At 36.8% G+C, this 21,063-nt stretch overlaps 1 protein-coding gene across 1 annotated transcript in view; it reads right to left on the bottom strand.

Annotated features, from left to right (window-relative positions):
- RNF43 (ring finger protein 43) overlaps positions 1–20,472 on the bottom strand; it is a 59,812-nt gene extending 39,340 nt beyond the window's left edge. Inside the window, exon 1 of the mRNA XM_045525660.1 lies at positions 18,180–20,472. Coding sequence (XP_045381616.1) covers positions 18,180–18,431 — 252 coding nt within the window. The 5' untranslated portion in view covers positions 18,432–20,472. The remainder of the gene's footprint in view (positions 1–18,179) is intronic.
- Positions 20,473–21,063: the final 591 nt, after the last annotated feature.

Genomic DNA, 21,063 nt, shown 5'->3' with positions numbered 1-21,063 from the left:
GATGGGAAGACACAGCTGTCAGCATGCAGCCTGGCACACAGGCTACATGTTCCCTGTTAATGCAGCCTGCAGAAAACTGTCCCAAGATGAACAATAGCAGTACTACACAACTTATTCAACAGAATGATGGTTGTTTTTATAATATTTATTGAGATGCAGACAATGAGCCTGGTGAAGTATGTGGCATAGAAGGGAACAAACCTGGTCATCAAAATCTCAACCTCAGTAAAGATCAACATAATACACAGAATACAAATGTGATAACAAATGTTCACAGAGAGAAAAAACATTTGATTCAACAGTGGGCACAGATTTTTTTTTTTTTTTTTTTGAGACAGAGTCTCACTTTGTTGTCTGGGCTAGAATGAGTGCCGTGGCGTCAGCCTAGCTCACAGCAACTTCAAACTCCTGGGCTTAAGCAATCCTCCTGCCTCAGCTTCCCAAGCAGCTGGGACTACAGGCATGCGCCACCATGCCCGGCTAATTTTTTCTATATATATTTTTAGTTGTCCAGATAATTTTTATTTCTATTTTTAGTAGAGATGGGGTCTCGCTCAGGCTGGTCTCGAACTCCTGACCTCGAGCGATCCACCCGTCTTGGCCTCCAGGGCTAGGATTACAGGCGTGAGCCACCGCGCCAGGCCTGGGTACAGATTTTTTAAATGACCCAAAAATGAAAATGAGAGGCAAGGAACAGAAGGACCACCACTACAGAGGTTAAAATTTGTAAGGGGTCAAGATTGTGAACACAATTAGATGAGCAAGCAAAATTTAGCAGGAGAGAGAAAACACTCAGATCTCACATGCTGAATTTAAGACAAGCTGAAACAGTGGAAAGGAAGTCAGTTCGTGAAGAGGGTAGACTTGATTGTTTTCTATTAAGTGAAGTTAACTAAAATCATGAGTGAAAGAGAGGCCTTGAGGAAAAAGAACTAGAAGGTACTGTCCGAAGGTTATCCATTTTGCATATGACCATACTCTCAATAGGCAAAATTTCAAAGGCCAGATAATTAATTTGGCTTCAGGGTCTCCAAAGGCAACTATTTTTAGAGACTGGTCCAAGGTTTGCTTAGAGGAAGTAGCTTCTCCTAAAGGATTGAAAATGAGCATTTGGAATATATATTCTCTCTATAAAATGTATATAATATAAAATATATATTCTCCATACATATATGTATATATTCATTCTAACCTAAACACTCATTTTTTACCCTTTGTCTACATCATATACACACAGACACACACAGGCACAGATACACACATTACCATAGTAGTTTCATGGTAGTTACTTTTGTATAAAGTCAAATATGATGTTAATTTCAAATAATTTTCTATCAGTGGTTGGCATGATATACACCATCCTCAACTTCAAATCCCTATAAAGCTTGTTGAGTTCTTTTGGTTCTGATAAAAATATTTAAGTTTTTTCCCCCTAGATTACTTTTACTTGGTGAAAGCTAAGCTTAGAAATAAAAAAATCTGTGTGTGTGTCGGGGGGATGAAAAAATCAGGGTGGGGTTTGAAAAAAAACTCATTAACAAACTAAAGGGGAACAATATATGTATCTACAAGCAAATTTTATTATAGGATAACCATTTAAAATTTAAAACAGATAAATCAACTACTATTGTAAAGAATGTACTTTTTTTTTTTTTAATATAGCAACCCCACAAACTCAAAAGGAAAGACCAACAGCATTAAAAAAAAAAAAAAAAAAAAAGATAATTCTACCTGATTCTCAAATACAACTGCCAGTTAGGGAAGAGGATTAGCGCAGGTCCTTAAATAATAATAAACTTTTGTGATTTATTTACCTTTCCAAGGACCAGGAAGTCCTTATAAATTCAATCTGTATTGTTGAAACCCTTTCTAAAATGTACTGGTGCACCTTCTTGCCTAAATACATTATATTGAAAATAATTTAGCCTTTATTTGGATTCTTATAACACATTATGCTCTGAACTTACAATAGGCTGAACTTACAATGTCCCTAGGAAGTTCTTAATTATTTGCTTTTTAGGTCCTTTACATCTGGTTCTTTCTTTCAATTTATCTCTAGTTAAAAAGCATTGTACAGAAAAAATTCCAGTTAATTTAGAATTTATTTTATTTAATGATAAATGTCCTATAAAACTCTGGTTCTGAGGTAAGCAACAGAATGAGAAATAAAAACTCAAATGACCAGATATTAAATTAACTTTGCCACCAAGATTGCCAAACTGGAACAAGGGGGTTATCTAAAGACAAAAACACATTTTCAGAAATTCTACCTATAGATATGAAGTCTAGCAGTCATCATTCCTAACACCCTATTGCTTAGTATCTCAAGACTTTGTCCAACAGCCTCAATAAATGTATAAAGATATCAAGAGGTAAAGGTCAAAAAAAGAACCATGAACATCAAACAAGCCCGCTGGAAGTGACCCAAAACATCACATGCTGGGCTTTCCTTTTTAATGATAATAACAGTGATACTGAATGTTTATCCGTGCCTTTATTTCAAAGAGCTTCATGTGCTTTGCAGACGTCTCTCACTAATCTTTATTAGGCCTTGGGAAGAACACTGTTTTCCCCAAGAAGTGCCTTCAGAGAGGAAGGAGGCTTCCCAAAGCCAATAAAAGGGAAAATATTTGCCCCTCTCCACCCCTCCCCACTTGTCTCCTAACTCCCACTGTGTTGTACTGGTGATTGAAATGAATTATAATACCATGCAAGTGTTGAAAGGATAATAATGGTAATTGAGTTTGTTTCCAAAAGAGTTATAAGCTATGTGAATAGGTAAGAAGAAAAGATGAGGAAACCCATAATTATCTTTATCCCATTATTTACCTATTTGGAGAAGAAACTTCCAAAAATTATAAATTGGTAAAGTTATAAAAAACCGAATAGAGATTTTGCATACTGCAGAATATCAGTCTCTGAGATGGCACAAAGGATATCTTTACCTGAAAATCATTCCAAGGCCACAGATAATTTGATAGGTACTATGACTAAAACTCTGCTTATTCTCGCTTTGATCTAATTCTTCTCAAATGAGGAACTGGGAGTCTCAGAAACTTGTGGGATAATTTCCAAGCAGGCTACAGAATCTTATCTGCTGAGCTTTAAAGAACATGTTGGGGCCAGCACGGTATAATGAACTGGGTAAATTAGTCCCCTTCACAATACTGAAACTCCTTCCCTTCCACCCCTTAGACACATGGCTGCAAGCTATATACAGGAAGCTGAAGCTTCAGTGCTCTGAGCAGTTGTTTCAGAGGAGCAGCAATAAAAAGAAACACTCTAAAATTTCAAAAAGGGAAGATGTAAGAGTGCTATATGTGGTTCTAGGAGCCCTCAGATTCTTATAAGTAAAACCTTAGAAAGCAGCTGCTTTGTGTCAGCGGTCACCACACTGGTGACGGAAGGAAGTGGACGGGCTTCCCGGTGCAGCACAGCCAGGTGGACAAAGGTCCAGGGCAGGCAAGTGATTCACCACAGCACAAGTAAGGCAGGAACCGAACTTAAGTTCCCACCCTAGAACTCATACGCTATTAGTCATTCGCTAAGCCACGAAGGGCTACTTGGACTACATTACAGTAACATTTAATCAGCCTCTGGCCCACAAAATTTTGAAGCTAAAGCTTTGTCTTTTTAGCTATATGAAAAAATACAAATAGTCTTGCTTGGTTACGTTAGGCTAATGCCAAATTGAATTCAAATAGGTTAACTGCCTAATCAATAACCCTCACACTTAGTAATATTTCTGAAAGTAATTAGATGAAGGAAGAGGAGCTCAAGTCCAATTACTATGAATAATAATAATACATTACATTTGCAGTTTTCAAAGACAATGCTCATACATTATTTCACTTTAGGTAGTCAGGCCATTTATTATTATTATCTCCATTTTACTCATGAGGGCACAAGCTCAAAGAGGTTAAGCAATTTTCCTTTAGGTCATAAAGCAAAGAAGATCAGAGATGAGATTAAAATACAAGTCTACCGAAAGCTCTTTTCACTGTAGGATGTTGCCACTCACTTTGGAACACCTTTTATGCCTTATCATCATATCATTATATGTAGATACTATGCAAAGAGCACCATTTGGTGGGCATATTATCTTCAATTATTTAATTGGTGATAGAAATTATGTTCTTAAGCCAGAAGGCCTCCAGTTATATATAAAGTTAGAAGATAATGAAGTGACTCTGCCCTGAGGAAACCTAAGCATTCTGATAATTCAAAAGGAAAAAACCATTCTCATCAAGGATGTTAGACAGTATTCAATTGGTGGCCAGTAGGGTAACCTACATTTCTGGGAAAAGGCAAAAGCAGCAGGGAGAAATGATAGCTTCTCACCTTGGGAACTTTGCATGGTGGTCTGACTTCAGACGTATGTTCCTAATCTATTCTGGGTAGAACATACTCTCCCTTCATGCTTGCTACATGCAGAATTGCACAAGGCAATTTTCAAATAATAAATTACCAAATGATTCATCATCATTAGTGGATCCTCGCAAAAGGCCTTGAAAACCAGGTGAACCAGAAAGTTACATTTCCTTCATTTGCCAAAGACTACCCTAGAAGTCAATGGGGGAATTAGGATTAGTCCTCCTGAAACTGGGACAACCAAGCGTGTGGGTATGCACCCAACGTCTAGGTGCCAAGTACTATAGTTTCTGCGTAGGGTTTTGCTACAGGAGAAAATCAGATCTTCTGGCAGCACTTACAAGGCAGGTGCAGTCATAAAGAACTTGACTTTTGATTCCATTGTCTCTGCCAGGACAGGTGGTTTGGTAGAGGTATGGAATCCTGCCAGACAGGCTCCAACTCAAACTTCCCTTTAGAAAATAAAACAATAAAAATAGAAACAAAATGCCAAATCCTGTTCCATACCTTGAAGAGTGACATTACTTGAAAAACTAGGGCATTTTATATAATAACATTAATTTGTTTCAAGTATACATCAATTCAGGAGAAAGAAGATCATGAAAATGAAAGGTCAGCTGCAGGTTGGGCTCTTCCTTTAGAGTTCAATTCCCTATTCCCCTATGTAAACTAAAGGGGCACTCTTTCATTTATTTCAGTGAATTTTTCCTAGTGTAAAAAAAAAATAAGCCGGAGAAGTAACAGGCAAGTTAGCACTGCTGAGCAGAATAAAAATCTTTGGCAAATCCTGCTTATCTCACAGATCCTGCATTACCTTCCCAGTACAAACTGGTGCATTTAAAATTGTTGACAATGATCAGTTGACGATTTCATGAGACTGACTTTCTCCAAAAAACTACAGAATGTTGCTTCAGAACAGAGTAAAAACATAAAGGTTTCTACTGGCAAAGACAGACAACTGACATTTTTACCAGGTTTGTCTTCAGGGCAAGCCTTCGCGATTGCTGATGTAGGCTCCTGACCACAAGGACAACACAGGAAGGTTCCAGGGAAGAGTGCTCAAAGAATCCTTGTAGGGGCACCATAGCTGCCACTATTGGAAATTTTGAGCATTTTTGGTGTTCCTGGAATTCTATTTCCAACCACTACTCTGTGGTTGCAATGAAGGAATAGGAAGAGATTGGATATCTTCTAGAGCAAATATTCTCTTCAGTTCATAACCACAGAACCAAGATTAAAATAACAAGAATATATTTTGCCCAGGGCATAATTCTGCCTAAATCTGCCCTATCCATCATTTTATTTTTCCTAATTCTCATTTTTTTTTGTTGTTAATCTGCTCCAAAAAGGAAATCTATAAATGGGTTCCAGAAAAGTTGGAAAATTCATGGATTCAGAGACGGAGCCAAAATCTCTGAGAAAAATGCCCCAAAATGTCCCAAAGTGTAAGGACCAAAATATTAAATGAATCATTGTTCTTACCCAGAAAATAATTTCTTAAAGTTAAGTCTATAGACTTAATTCTCTTTAAATGACAAATGGCATATTCAGGCCCCAGAGATAAGGCTGTGACACTAGTACGTAACTGGTGGTTTTGCCTCTTTATGCCTGACTCAATCCATGTAAATCCAAAAGTAAGTTCTTCCTTCATTCACTTGCCAAGACCTGAGTTCAGGCCCTCAGGGTGCTGAGGTTTTCCTTTGTGGAAGAAAATGACATCATCAACACCTCAGCGACAGCAGAGAATGCAGGGAATGTGGCTCCCAACATTTGGTGATATCATCAACTGCCCTGGGAGAAACCCCAAAGAGTGGAAACATTAGTTAAAAAAGGTTTACTTTGTTGTTTCAAGTTCATTAATAGTGCTTGATGTTCCCAAATGTTAGGTTTTAAAAGGGCAGATAGGGTAGGGGGACATCTTTCAGTAAGCCTGTACCTCAAGAACCAAATATACATGAATTAAGTCCAGATAGAGCGAGTCAACTCATTTGTATCTGACTAGGGCACAGCCAACCAAGGAAGAATAAAGACTTAGTTATATTAGGCTCTCTCCCAGCTCTGAGATGAGTATATTCTTTGGGAGACTTGCTAATGTTGCAAGTTTGCATTCAAAATAAATTCTAGGCACTCACATAATCCCCCAGTCTCCTCCAAACTTTCTTTGATGTCCAACAACTAAGGACAAGGATCTTTGATTATAAAACAATTTCTTTGGTTGGAAGAAAATTCTTTGCAGGGCGTGAACAGCAGGAGGAAGAAAAGGTTTTTCTGAAGTGCAAACTAGTTGGAAACCCCCTGGGGAAAGAATCTGATTCCCAGTCTTTGAGAGGAACAGGCCTGCCTGTACAAGCTGCCTCTGCTGAAGGCCTCTAAGAAGGCGCTTTTGTGTCTACTGTATGGCCCTCAGCAACAGCACGGCGGCCCTTCTCTTTTTTTTTGCCAGCGGAAGTTTTCCAACTCTGGGAATACACAATGCAGAAAGTCACGGTTTAATAACAAGGCATAGTTACTAATCAGATGGCCCCATTTCCATTCCTCCCAGATGCCTCCAGATGCTTACATACTGGAGATCCATCCCCCCAGCCTGGTGCATGAACACCTACCAGCTGCTCTGCAATCTTGCTTCGAGTGTGATTATTCAGCTTATCTCTAATAATTCACTTCACAAAATATTTTAGCATGAGAAGCACCCTGCTCCCTTTACTACCATGACCCAGACTGGTTCTAGGTTATCTCTGGCTCTTCCAGGTCTTTCCAAAGGTTAGATTCACTCAGGTATAAGTTAGTGATTGAAGTCAGTGTGCTTTGATCACTGGGACAGCCTTGATGAAGGATTTAGAATAAGGGTCCTCAATCCACTACAGATACTTTAAAATATAAACCTCCAGAGAAAGGTTCCTTTCTATGTGTGTTAACTGGACTGTAAAGACAGTATAGGACAGGAAGACTGGGAGTACAACTGAGTCTGATGCTTAGTTCTGCTACCAATTGCTTGTATGACATTAAGGAATTTAGTTAGAATTTTTTTGTATCACCTACCAAAGGGGAAAGAAATAAGCTAGCAAAATACATCTCTCCTTAGTACATTAAATCTACTTCTAGAATAAGCATAAACTCTCAAAGTTGAGAGCTGGAAAGGATCTTAAAAGATTAGTTACCCCACCAACACCACACCAACAGATGAAAGGTTAAGTGACTTGTTTTTAATTTTTCAATGGTCATAAGGCACCTGTGGACTTTTCCTATATCCAAAGGGGGCAACTAAATAATCCCAAATAATCTCTCATGATGATAAAAAATAAATGACATATATCATAGTTTACTAACTTTAGAGTACGAAATAACCTAATGTCATAGCAGATAGGAACATTCTTCTTGAGTTGTTCTCTATCTCCCTCATATTACACCTAAACCAACACACTTTAGACAATGGTAATAACACATATTTATGAGCAAAGTCAATAATGAAAAAAAGCATTAGAAACAAATTTTGTTAATTAGAGATGATATTCAAACACTCTTCATCTTCTACCTACAGGATCTTAGTATTTATTTCCTCCTTTATGGAATGTAGTTTGTGATGAATTAAAACCAAGCCTGTTGAGATGATCAATTCAAATAGATCTTCCAATACATTGAATTCTGTTTAAAGCTAAATTTACTGTTTTAAGTTGACTATAATTTAACAGGAACTTCTTGGCACACTTTAGAAAGTCAGTTTGCAATTTGAAAAGAAAGCCATAGTGTCTGGTCATTTGGACTTCTAAAGAAAAATGCTACAGGTGAGTATTATATTATACATACAGGAATACTATAACCTGTATTTACCTGATAACAGTGAAAAGTTGGAGGGTATGACTGGGTTGTAGCTGTTCTCTAGCTTTAAGCTACTTGAAGTTGCCTGGGTTAAAATTTAATGGTTTTGTTTGTTTTTTCTTTAGTCATAGGGAACTTGAAACAGAATTATCAGTCATTTGTATGACTGCTGAGAAAATGAAAATCAGCACTCTGATGCATTTATGCCTGCATCTGTCCTTTGGCATTCAGCACAGATTGCCTCCTGCTGTTTTAGTTGTATCTCCTCAGATGGACTAGGCTAAGGTGTTCTTTAAATTCCTACAGTGCCTACCCCAGTTATCTGATACATGGTAGGAAAACCACATTATAAGGCATCCAGGGAATCCAGAGTTGCTTCCATTCTTAGTAAGATTCTCAGCCTAGACTTTATACGGAGCCTCTGTTGCTTGGAGGACATGATCCAGGACTGCAGAACCACCTGGTGCGCAGTGATTCTATGGCAGAACAGACGACACATGCACCATCTAAAGTAATGCTCAATTGTGGCAAGGTATTTTTTGTTTGTTCACTTGTTTTAAAGTATGCCTTCTAGCTGACTAGGGAGCAAAGAGGAAAGAGACCCAGAAGTGGTCTATAATATCTTTTTAATAGAATTTGGGGAGAATCTCTGCTAACATCTGATTTTTAATTTCCCTGCAATTACCCAAAAAAGTTTAAAATAAATAAATAAACCTTGCTAAAAATGTTTGCCGGGAAAATATAGGAGCAGACTGGTGGTTCTTTGACTGGCAAGCACTAATCTCTCTGGGTTCATTTCTTCATGTGTAAAAGGAGATGAATGGACTAGGTGTTTTTTCTAGCTTGAAATTTGACAATTATTTCACAAATGGAATACTCTACTCCTCTCTCCTCCCCACCATCAAAACTGTATTTTACTCTAGGAATGGAAAACTGAATAAGACTTAATTCCCATATAGGGCCAATAGAGTTCTTCACAAAGTTAAAGAAACTTGGCCACGAGAATTTTAAAGTCAGATAATCAATACGATTCTAAGATATAAAAACAAGAGAACATAAAGCCTGGATGATATAAAACATGTTTTTGTTGTTAGTATTGTTGTTGTTTTAGAGTGTATAATTCATAAGACTGTAGAAAATGGTTTGGAGAGAAAACCAGAATGGCAATCTGTAATCTTTATTTTTAGAAAATAGCAAGATTAGTAGACTTAAAATATAAGGCCTTCAGTCTCATCCAAATTATTCTACAGAAATAACAATACCAACAGTGTTTCTCAATTGTCATATATTTATATATGTACTACAGTACCCTTTTTTATATATTAGCATGCACAAAATTGATAGGTACATGATAATTGAATGTGGTATTTAAAATTACAGTTGTATTACAATTTCCATCATAACAGAAGTATTCTAGATTAAAACAAAAGAACAACAAACAGTGGTCTTGAATATAGTTATGCTGCCATCTTGAACAGCTACCACTGATTTAGATTCAGGAATCAGAATTTCTGAATATTGTAATCTAATTTCCTATCTCAAGGAATAATGTAGGCCTTGTGCTTACAATTTTAGAAAACTTTAACTTTTAACTCATTTTAATTACTTTAGTATTTCCAAATTTGCAAATTAAACACAAAGTCCAATATATTAAAAGTATAGAAGAAAATAAAACAAAATTTATCCATGAACTGTAATGTTTAGAACTCAGATAAAAGAGTATGTAAAGTAGCTTATCTGTTGCTTAAAAACAAGCAAGGGACAACAAATGTTGCATTAAAAAAATATTAAGTTTTCCATTAGATAGAAATTTAAGGGCCCAAGGAATCCTACCTTAGGGAAAGCAATGGAGCTTAAAAGGCAGAAACTAAAGACATGGAAAGTAACCAAAGTTAAACTTTTATACCTTCTGTTCTCTGAATTTAGTAACCAAATAGACACATAGGGCCACAATGATTCTACTAATATGAAAATGTATTAGTAAAATACCCTTTATTCCTTTGGGCCTCTCAATGAAGTTACCACGTTGAAGAGTTTTAAGAATTTCTTGAATTGATGTACAGTTTCACTTAATATCGACAGCATAACTCTAGATTCCATGAGGTGAAAAAAAAAAAAAAAGAAGAAAACAAAAAAAATATGTGGAGAGCAGAATTCCTTTACTACACATAAGCAGATCTCTGTTAGATACCAATTTTTACTTCTGGAGTTCTTTCATCTAACGTCAGGCCTCTTTCCTATAATTGCATCATAATATTGTTTTCTGACTTCAAGTAATGCATAGAAATACTTTTAAAATTAAGTAAGCTAAGGGTAAACTAGTTTTGAGAATTTGGTTTCATTTCCTGAAATAATTGGCATTATTTTAGGATAGTAGATCTTAACCTAGAGTCCTTAGATCTCTAGATATGTCTCAGAGACTCAACTCACTGGGATTTTATGTAAAATTGTATATGTTAAGTAGATATGTATATTTTGTATATATGGTCAATAACGATTATTACATTCTCAAAGGGGCCTATGGGACACACAAGAAAGATTAAAAACTGTTGCTTTAGGGTATCTTAAAACTAGAATTAGAAATCACAAATTTAAAGACTAAGAAAGTGAGGTTCTTTGAATACATGCTAATATCTTATAATCAAAGGTTTAAAATCAGGACTCTAATAAATTTTTCTCAGAAAACCAGAATTTCCTAACCAGCAAGAGTTGAGCTATCTATAAACTAAAGAAAAAATACAAAAATGCTGTGTAAAGGAGTACCTCAACATATTGATTATAGCCATGTTTACAACTTTGAAATAACAATGGAGACACTGGGCTGTTAGTAAGGCAGAGGAGTAAAAGATTTAGCATGCTGTATCAAACACTCAAAATAATGGACCTTATACTTAAAAATGTGATGAGATAAATTATGTTTTATCCTAGAGTTATTTCCTAGCTATCAGAAGTTACTCAGCTCTACCACGATATGTTCCTTACATCCATTCAATAAATACTTATTGAGTACCTACTATGTCTAAGGCACTAAGAATACTAAGGCACTATTCCCAGGGATATAGCTTTGAATAAGAGACAAAAATCCCTACTTTCAAAGAGTTCATATTCTACTGAGGGTGACACACAACTACAAATGTAAAACATTATAGCATATCAGGTGTCAATAATTTTGTCAAGAAAAATACAGTAGGAAAGGGGAATATGAGTCCACAGGGAAAGAGGAAGAGACCTTCAGAATAGGATGGTTTAGGAAGGCCTCTTTGAGAAGGTATACTTGACACTTGAGGGTGACATTTGGGAGACCAAGAGAATATCTGGGATACAAGTGTTTAAGGCCGTGGGACACTGGGTGGGAGTATGCCTGGTCTAATTGAAGGACAGCAAAGAGGCCCTAGTGGCTGGAGTAGAGTGAGGGGCAAGGAGGTAAAAGGTGTGGGTGCCAGGCCAAATCATGAAGGGCCTTACAGACCATATAGTAAAGCCTTTGGCTTTTACTCTAGAAATTCTCAAAAGAACGACGAATGTAGACGAGATCATTAGCTCACAGGGCTTTTTGAGACATGAAGTTGGCAAGCTGCTTCACCAATAGTTTTCTGACTGAATTATGCCATTAAGCAATGGAAGTCCAAAGAGAGAGCATCTCAGTTGCTAACAATATTTTCAGTTTTTAGGATTTCCACTCTGTAGAACTGACCCCTGAGAAATCCACATCCTCAGATACCTTAAAAACTGGATTACTCTTCTACCTCCTGCAAAGCAGAGTGAGTCAGTCCCTGTGCAACTTTGTTCTTGGAGAATTCACTTGCTTTCTCTCCCCCAGTATGTTTCCTTTTCTATAAAATGGAGTAAATATCACCTGTTCTTATCTGGCTTGCAGGTATTTATGAATTATTTTAATATTATTAGAAGAAAACTACTTCATAAATCCAATGGAACATTATTCTCACACTCTTCTCTAACAATACTCTGCTACTAATTCTGGTTCCTGGCAGGACATTTATAATAATACACTGATCATTTATAACTTTTTTCCTTTTACTGTACTTAGCCATTTGAAGCGGGGGAAAAAAGCACAAAAAAATTTCCAATGAACTCTTTCCAGTGAACAAAATGTAAAGGCTTTGTATTAAAAACAAAACCAAAACCATAAGCTCCAGGAATACCTTTAACACTGTATGAAAAGTAAATTATGGCTAATTTTTAGATAAAGAGAATTACTATACACACACATACATACATACACACTTAACTACAAAACCAAGGAAACGCCTACCCCTAGAATCTGCCGAATGAACACAGCCTGACAGGAGCAATAGCCACGGGCATACCTCATTCCTTACCTCCCATTAACCAGACATTTATGAATTTTGAACTTAAAATTTTTTGTTGGATTTCCACATGAAATACAGAACTATTATACATACAAATCTGTCTGATGGTTGCTTGTAAAAGAGACACCTTCCTAACTTGAAAAAAATATCACTAAAAACATTCTGCCCCTTCTTTCTTTCCTCTGGGTGCCAGACTTCCAACAAGGCCAAGTCCAGAAGGCTCTGAGCTGGGGTCATAGGAGGCAAGTACCTAAGAATGTCTGTGCACACAGAGGAAGTGTGTCTGATGGTGTACGTCTGACTATATTGCAAAGTCAGCTATTAATTAATCAGATTTTCTGCACCTCCAATAACATAAATAACTGAGAGCTGACCACACCTAGAACATTTACTCTGTACTTCTTTTACAAACTAGCATCAAAACAAAATCACAATGGAACTGAAATGTTCCTAACACAAAGAAATGATAAATGCTTTACTTTAGAGCAGGTAATTAAAAAAAAAAGAAAGAAAAGAAATGATAAGTGCTTGAGGTGATGGATACCCCAATTATCCAGATTTGATTATTACACATTATATGCCTGTATCAAAACATCACATGTACTCTATAAATACATACAACTATGTGTACACCCATAACTATTATTATGTACTACCCATAATTAAAAATAAAAAATTAAAAAAAAAAAACAAAATCACAAAATCTATTCTGAAATTTCTGTATCCAAGGAACTCGAACAGTATTAGTTTTATGCATGGTATTTCAACGTTTATTATTTCAGGTTATTATATTAGATAACTTACCATAGACTGCTTTACAATGAACAGAAGGGTAATGAAAGCTGTTACATTAAAAGGGAGATACTAAGCTGACAGTGGTGGCTCACGCCTATAATCCTAGCACTTTGGGAGGCTGAGGCGGGAGGATAGCTTGAGGCCAGGAATTCAAAACCAGCCTGGGCAATAAGCAAGACCCCCATCTCTAAAAAAAAATAAAAATATTAGCTGGGCATATTGGCATCAGCCTGTAGTCCCAGCTACTAGGAAGGCTGAGGCAGGAGGATGGCTTGAGCCCAGGAGTTAGAGACTACAGTGAGCTATGATGATGTCACTGCACTCTAGCCTAGGTGACAGAGTGAGACCCTGTCTCTAAATAAATCAATAAATAAATGGGAGATACTGAGTAAATAAACATTCTGACTTACCTTTGCAAATGAAACACAAAATGAGAGAAATAGAAGAAATACAGAAATTATTAGAAGGTAGCAGGATATTGGTGTATTCTTGATCAATCTCAGAGAATGGTACTCATCACTTTCATTCCTTCCTACTTTGGAAATTAATTATTTACACAAAGCCTATACTGGTGTTCTGTTCATCTATGGCATTCTTAGGTATACAGAATTTTAGAGCTAGAAAATATTTTAATCCTCAGTTTCCTTATCTGTAAAATCTGAAGAATAAAAATATCAAACTTTCTCATAAAGCTATTATGACAATTCAATGAGCTAATGCATGTAAAATGTATAGTACAAGTTTGGTAGCTATTATATTGTGATCCCTGAATTTCACAGACAGAGAATCTAAAGCCTAGAAAGGTAAAAACTATTTTGTTCCAAATCACACAACTACTTAGTGGCAGAATCAGAACTATAAGTCAAGTCCCCTAAGTTGAAGTTAAGTCATTTTGTCCACTATAGTTTGCTATATAATATTGTCTCTCTGGCTTTGGGCAAAACTTTAATTATAAAGTTTCAGGCTCTGACTACAAATAAAGTAAAAATGCAAAGATAGGATAACTATGTGCTGACTAATAGGTAAAATTAAGAGGCAAGCAGAGACATTGTGCAAAGGGGAATTTGTCCAGGAGGTGTTCACTGCTGCCGGCCAAATACTAAACTACCACTGCTCCCATTGTGGGTCTGAAGCCTCAGGGCAGTACATTCTAATCTTGATCATAACTTTATCCTGGAGTCTAAGAAAATCCAGGACAACCAGCTGAGCAGGAAAAGTGTAATAGTTATAGAATTGGTGATCTCTCTCTTGCCACACACTAAGATCCTTTCACTCTTTTGCTCTGAGAAGAAAGATTAATTTTGAGTTCTTCCTCTAAATAATACGTATAACAGGATTGAGAAAGAAAATATGACTAATCATTTTTAAAAAGTAGTAGCAATAATATTACTAGAAATAGTAGAAACAAACATTGATAAGAAGTAAAGGAACCAGAAAACTGGAAATTAGACAATGAATAAGCTCCAAATCTATGTATAATGGTATAAATCAGGAGAAAAAGAATATATTCAAATGAAAATAAAAATAGTAAGAAGTCATAATCACTATCATTCAGTCCTTTTCATCAGTCACTGTGATGTCATTAGGAGATCTGAAAAGTTTCCTTGACCTGAATTTTTGATGGCTAGGAAGAGAAACACTGATCAGAACAGCAGCAGTTTATCCTAAATATACAAACTGGGTGGAAAATAAAAGAAAAAAAGGCAGAAGAAAATCAAAGAAGAGGAAGAGACAAAGATTTTGGCAAATGTAGGGGAAACCTAAGAATTAGACCCTTTAAAGACAATGGCAAACCTACAAAGGAACTTGCAATGATATGATAATACAAAGAATCAATTCTCGGGCAAAATAGAAAGGAAAAATAGTATACTTTGGTCAGGACTAAGATAGGAAGTTTGGAAATGGAAGAGGGAAGACTTCGTAAATAGAAGGGAATATAGCAAAGGCAACATTTCTTCTATTTTGACTCTCTTCTAGCACTTTTAGAAAAATATTACAATTTAAAACTTAGAACATATCTTATAAAATGGATGTTACTGTGGGCAAAGAGAAACCTAAGCACAAAGAGTGAGGGATAAGAATCAGGACAAAAATTCATCAAGGCTTGGCTTTTAATGTATATACGGCCATCAGACAAAGTTGAGACAAAATTATTTTAGAGGCAATTCTCTCATCTATTTTATTACTAAACAAATTGGGAGCACATTGTCAAGGGATGTCTCCTTTTGTGTAAGAAAAATTAAAGTTACTACAAATGAAAATTCAGTTAATTTGGTCCTTATGAAATTGTATCTACCCCAAATTAATTGAGCAAAAGGTAAAGAAATGTCTAATTTTTCAGAAACTCCGGGAATTCCAGAAACAAGAGTTTTATTATTTTTTTAATCACTGTTCTCATACCTTTACATTTTTCAGTACATAGCATCCCCAGATTTACAAAGACTTGACTGCATCTTTAGGGACAACCAATCCGAACAGATAGCTACAATAATTCATAAGTAGAAGGCTATATAATTATCCAAAATTCCTCAAAGCCAATAGAGAAGACTGCTTTTAGATTTGTGATACCGAGGTACAGCTATCCTCCAAGAAAGCTAAAGTGCAACAAAGCACAACTCCAGAAGATATAAACAGAACTTCAGTTAAATGGAAGGCTTGGCTAACCACAGTTGAGTAAACCTGAGGTGCAGTGTAATCTGATAAGGAACAATCAGCATGGATTCCAGAAGTGTAAACCATGTGCCTGTAACACACTAGAGTTCTTTGAAAGAGTTAATCAAATAGCGGATAAAGAAAAACTGATACATATAATTCAAAGGTTATTTTGAAAAAATAAAGTTTCCCTTACGAGGCTATTAAGAAAATTTAGTAACCATTGTGCATTAAAAATTGATTGACAGTAAACCAAGACTAATATGGAAAGTATCCAGAAATTACTACTACACTAGTATAAAAATTTATTAATGACCTAGAAGAAGCATAGAAAGGTAGACAGTGAAAATTGCTAATGATGTAAAACTATCCACTGGAAAGCCTGAAAGTCCTTGCTAAGATACAGTGAAATTCCCTCTTCAGAAAGTAAAGAAACAATACGTAAAGTATATTGCTAGGCTCAAAGTTAAAGTTTAAAAAAAAAAAATCAAGATTAGCAAGATTTGCCAGAGTGAGAAAAAGGACAGAATGAGAAAATACGACAAAGATTGATAAAATAATGAATGGCAAAGAGAATACATGCCAACTAGTACCTCTCGTTTACCTTTTCCTTTAAGAAAACACAGAAACTTTATGTAGAGCTTTATGATAATACAAGACAACAAATTTAAAATAAGAGGAAATTATTTTGTGTAGCATATAGTTAGCCCATTGAACACGCTATCACAGGACATTAATAAGGCACAAACCTCAGATATATCAAAATACGGCTCTATAATAAAATTATTTATGGTAAAAATTTAAATGGTGTACACACCTCATGCTTCAGGGTATTAACTAGGCAAGGTCAGGAAGGAGCTTTCCTTTCCAATTGCTGTATTTAAAATGATTCATGATTTCAACTTTACAGTATTCCTAATTCTATCTCAGAGTCCAAACTAAATAACAGACTCTAATCCAAAAAAATCTTATGCCATTTTTTCAGATACACTCTTCTTTCCTCTTTATTTTTTTAAACAGCACAGCCTTCCATTTCACCCAATTCTTCTTCCACTTCATTTACTCCAACTTCAAAATACTGCCTGAGAAGTGATAAATGAAGAACCACTAAAGCATGCATTTAAAAATCCACGTTTGGAAAAGACTTCTATAACATAATTTTCCTACCTTCTTTCTCTAAGTAGACAAAAATTCAAATTAATACAACACTTTGGTTCTGTTCATGTCACAAAATAAAAATCTGAGTTTGGATGCTGAGATAGATCATATTTACGAACATTTTAACTTGTGTCCAAGAGCTAAAGCAAAAAGTGTGCTTTTATGTAATGAATTTTTATCAATAAGCAACATCATTTTATGGAGTAGGACAGTAGTATGCCCATTGAAAAGGTATCACCCTCTGGGCTCTGTCTTCACCATGAGGGATGAGCAATTGGTCTATGAAATGCTATAGCCCCAGTCAGTTCATAAATTCAACACGTAAAGAATAGGCTACATACACATGAATGAGTTATAGGCAAAATTCACAGCCTGCACGCCTAAGAAACTGTGACTGAAAAACTTAGGGGGTCGATAAAAACCAGATGTTAAATTTTTGAAAATGGTAAAATTACGTGTGGACAAGACCAACGTGATCAGGAAGCAGGCTCACACCTTGTGTCCATTTTGTAATCCAGTCCTCTCCATTTTGGGCTTAGCAATAGGGTGCCACACGTGGTATAAGGCCAGCCGTAGCATTCAAGCTTGACTGAATTTTAAAAGTGACACAGTAATCAAGTAGGTGCCAAGGGCATTCTAGAATTTCAGGTGCTTCTGACCAGTAAAATCAACCTTCTTAGTGCTCACTTCAAATTCAAACTGGATGTAAAGTACAATCTTCAAGTCAATTAAATACAAGCCCATATATTTCATCCATCAAAAATTGGTGCCCAGAATATATCATCCCCAAAAAGAGGTTTTCTTATGTGTCTCTAAAAAGGCTATGCAATCCCAGTTAAAATTAAGCAGATAATCTCCTAAAATACAAGATTTCTATATTTCTTCTCAAGTATAAAATAAGAATTGCTTTAGAATGCCAATAAGGCAATATCCTTGAAAGACGGAACAAACAGAAAGCTATGCAGCAGAAACCCTTGTATATTTGACTTTGGAGACAAAAGAAGAAAGGCACATTTCAAACAGATGGAAAGTGAAATATAATAAAGTTATACTTGCCTGCATTAATTTTCCTTCTGCTGGAGTTATCTCAGCAACACCAGCAAACACACCTTCCAAAGTGAGATTCAGTTTTCCCGTGGGGTCCATTTTTAAGGGGATCACTCTGATGATAGCTTTCTGCTCTGCTGATCTTTCCGACTCCACCGCTGCTGCCAGTACCAGTCCTGTGCGTCCAAAGCCTGCCTGCAGGGTAGCCATCAGCAGCCAGGGCCAGAGGGCAGCCAGCTGCAGCTGGTGGCCACCACTCATGCTACCAGCTGCAGCAAAGCACTTTGGCCATACATACTGCTTCCACTAGCTAATACCAAATGCAGGCTCTCAGATCCAGACAAATGGAGGAAAAGAGAATTTACGATTCAGTTTCAGAAAGCCAGGTTGTAGTTTCGGCCCTTTCTTTTCCTAAAGTATATTCCCAAGAACAGGTGGCATTCCTGATTGAGCATAGAAGAGGCAGTTTTCACCCCACTTCTGCTGCCGGTATGTCATTTTCTCCCATCTTCACTCTGACTAGTAAAGGTATCACCACTTCTCTTTGGAATTTCCAACTTCGCTTGAGACTGAATGTCACATCGTGAATTTTTATTATGTCAGCTCACTTGGTGTTGCTCTTCCATATGCATCAAGCTGCCAGGCACTAAACCCAATGTTCATGAACAAAACAAGGCAAAGTAAACAGCTTAAGATCATGCATCAAAGGTGAGAGTGAAGAACTCCAGCTCAGAAAACGAAGAGATGGCACTTTTTAAGCCACAAAATTTCTCAGTGGTAAATGACTAAAGACCACAGGGAGAATTTTTTTTTAATGGAGGAAAAGGAGGAACATAATAAAAATTTCAGGCCACACCTTGAGGATGTCCAAAGATGCTACATCATATTTAGAAAAGTTGCCACATTAAACTGTACTTCAGTGTAGCCAAAATTCTAGGCCCATTGAATTTACATACTTTTCATAAATTAAGACATACTATCTTTTTGTGTGTTTTACCAAAAGTTGCCTATAAATTAGGTGCTAATTTAATATATCTTCACATATTACAGGATAATCCTGAGCATCACAATCTTTTCCAACTGTCATAATTAGAGTATTTGAAAAAGTAAGCTTCCCAATTATTTTTCCCAGCTAAAAATTATATTTCTATCTCCATTTTCCTTTCGCTCTTAGGAATTCCGGATTTTATTCTCCAGCTTGAGAACGCCAAGCACTTTGATTTCCCATGAGATGCTTTTGGAAAGTACTTTAACATCCAGATCTTATAATCTGCAATTTTCTAGGGTCATGAGAAAAACAAAGGACTGTTTCTAACACGTTTTCAAATTCCTTGAGGGGGTGGGGAATAAAAGACAGGGGGAGCAGTGAGGTGATCAGTCACAGGCTCTAAGTAGAACACCCTGAAAAAATACAAATAAGCCTGAGTACAGCAGACCTGTGGTATTTCTAGACACATATGACAATTTGGGTCTTTGTACAAACACGGATTAAGATTTTAAAACGTGCACCCTTAAGTAAGTATAAACGCACTTCACCCACACTGCCCACTGTGTTCTGAGGTCAAGTTTAAAATCTTATAAAGTCTTCAGAATAAGCGCTGAAAAGTCAAGCAATTGAACATGAACCTGTTATATAGATTCTTTTCTTTTGCCGAGGCAGAGGGAGGGGTAAAAAAAAAAGAATTTCAAAAGAAATCTGCAAACCTGTTGCGCTGTCGGGCCCACTGGAATCCACGGGGGTGAAACAATTTCAATTATGCTTTTACAGATCCTGCTCAAAAAACGTTTCAACTGCTTAACCAAGTACAGCTCATTCTTCCACCTTCTTACTCTGCAACCAAACCAAGTGCCCCACACTACAGGTAGGTGCTGAGAAATTCCGCAGCCTGAAAAAATAATCCATGCAGGTCAAAGGCAGAAACTTACTCCAGGATGAGGGCTACTGTCCCCAAGAACTCTAAGAACACTTAGAGAAGATCCAAGATCATTTCTGAAATCTCCTTTCTAACAAAGGTTCTTTTTCTCTCCGAACAGCATATAAAATGATCAAATCTTGAAAGAGAAAAGAAGCAAAGTAGCAAATACATCAGCAACAATTCACTACCAGAAACACAGAAAACCCAGAGGGAGAAGGCAATAATCTCTGAATCATGGATGGACTTGGAAAGTTCCGAAGGATTCGAGTGCTTCCCTTCCAGAAAGACAATTCTGGATCAACTCCCTAGAGCAGGAAGCCTGTGGTTTGTAATTGGTGTTCTAGCTCTGACTCCCTCCCCCGGGACTGCAATCACGCTCTCTACCTGCTGACAAAGTGAGGGTGGAGCAGCTACAGGCAACCACCCCCCAGCCCGCCCCTCCTCCTCCTGGTGTGCACACACTTAACCAGACACGTTCTTTCGCTCGCTCTTGCTCAGCTCCTCTACTCCCTCTACTGAGCCACAGCCAAACTGCATCTAATTCAATCCTCGATACCTTTCTCTGGGTAAGCAAGCTACCACATGTAAATCAGGGCCACTCAAACATATCTAAGCAGATTCTGCACCCAACAGAACATAGATGATGGTATGAGGAAATAAACAGAAAAAATAAAGGCAATCTAGAAGATAAAAGAATAGATATGAGGTTTTGCAAATATTAAGTTCAAAGGGATTTCTGCTTTTTCCGGGTTTTAGAGTCTATAAATGGCACAAAGCCAGAATAAAATGATCCTGTACTGTAGTACTTACGGATTTATTGCTGCTTATGTCTGCTACCCTTGGAAGAGCTCTGTCCATTTTATTCGTAGCTTTTCTTCAGCTCTTACTAATTTAAATTCCGTAGCTCTGCCTAAAAGGTGCCTGTATGCAGCTTTCAGATCAGGTTGATGTCAGAGGTCTGGAATCCAACTGTTATT

The sequence above is a fragment of the Lemur catta genome, chromosome 15, assembly GCF_020740605.2.
Source record: "Lemur catta isolate mLemCat1 chromosome 15, mLemCat1.pri, whole genome shotgun sequence".
Lineage (NCBI taxonomy): Eukaryota > Metazoa > Chordata > Mammalia > Primates > Lemuridae > Lemur > Lemur catta.
The sequence above is the reverse complement of the archived record's forward strand: the minus strand, read 5'-3'. Positions and strand labels throughout refer to the sequence as shown.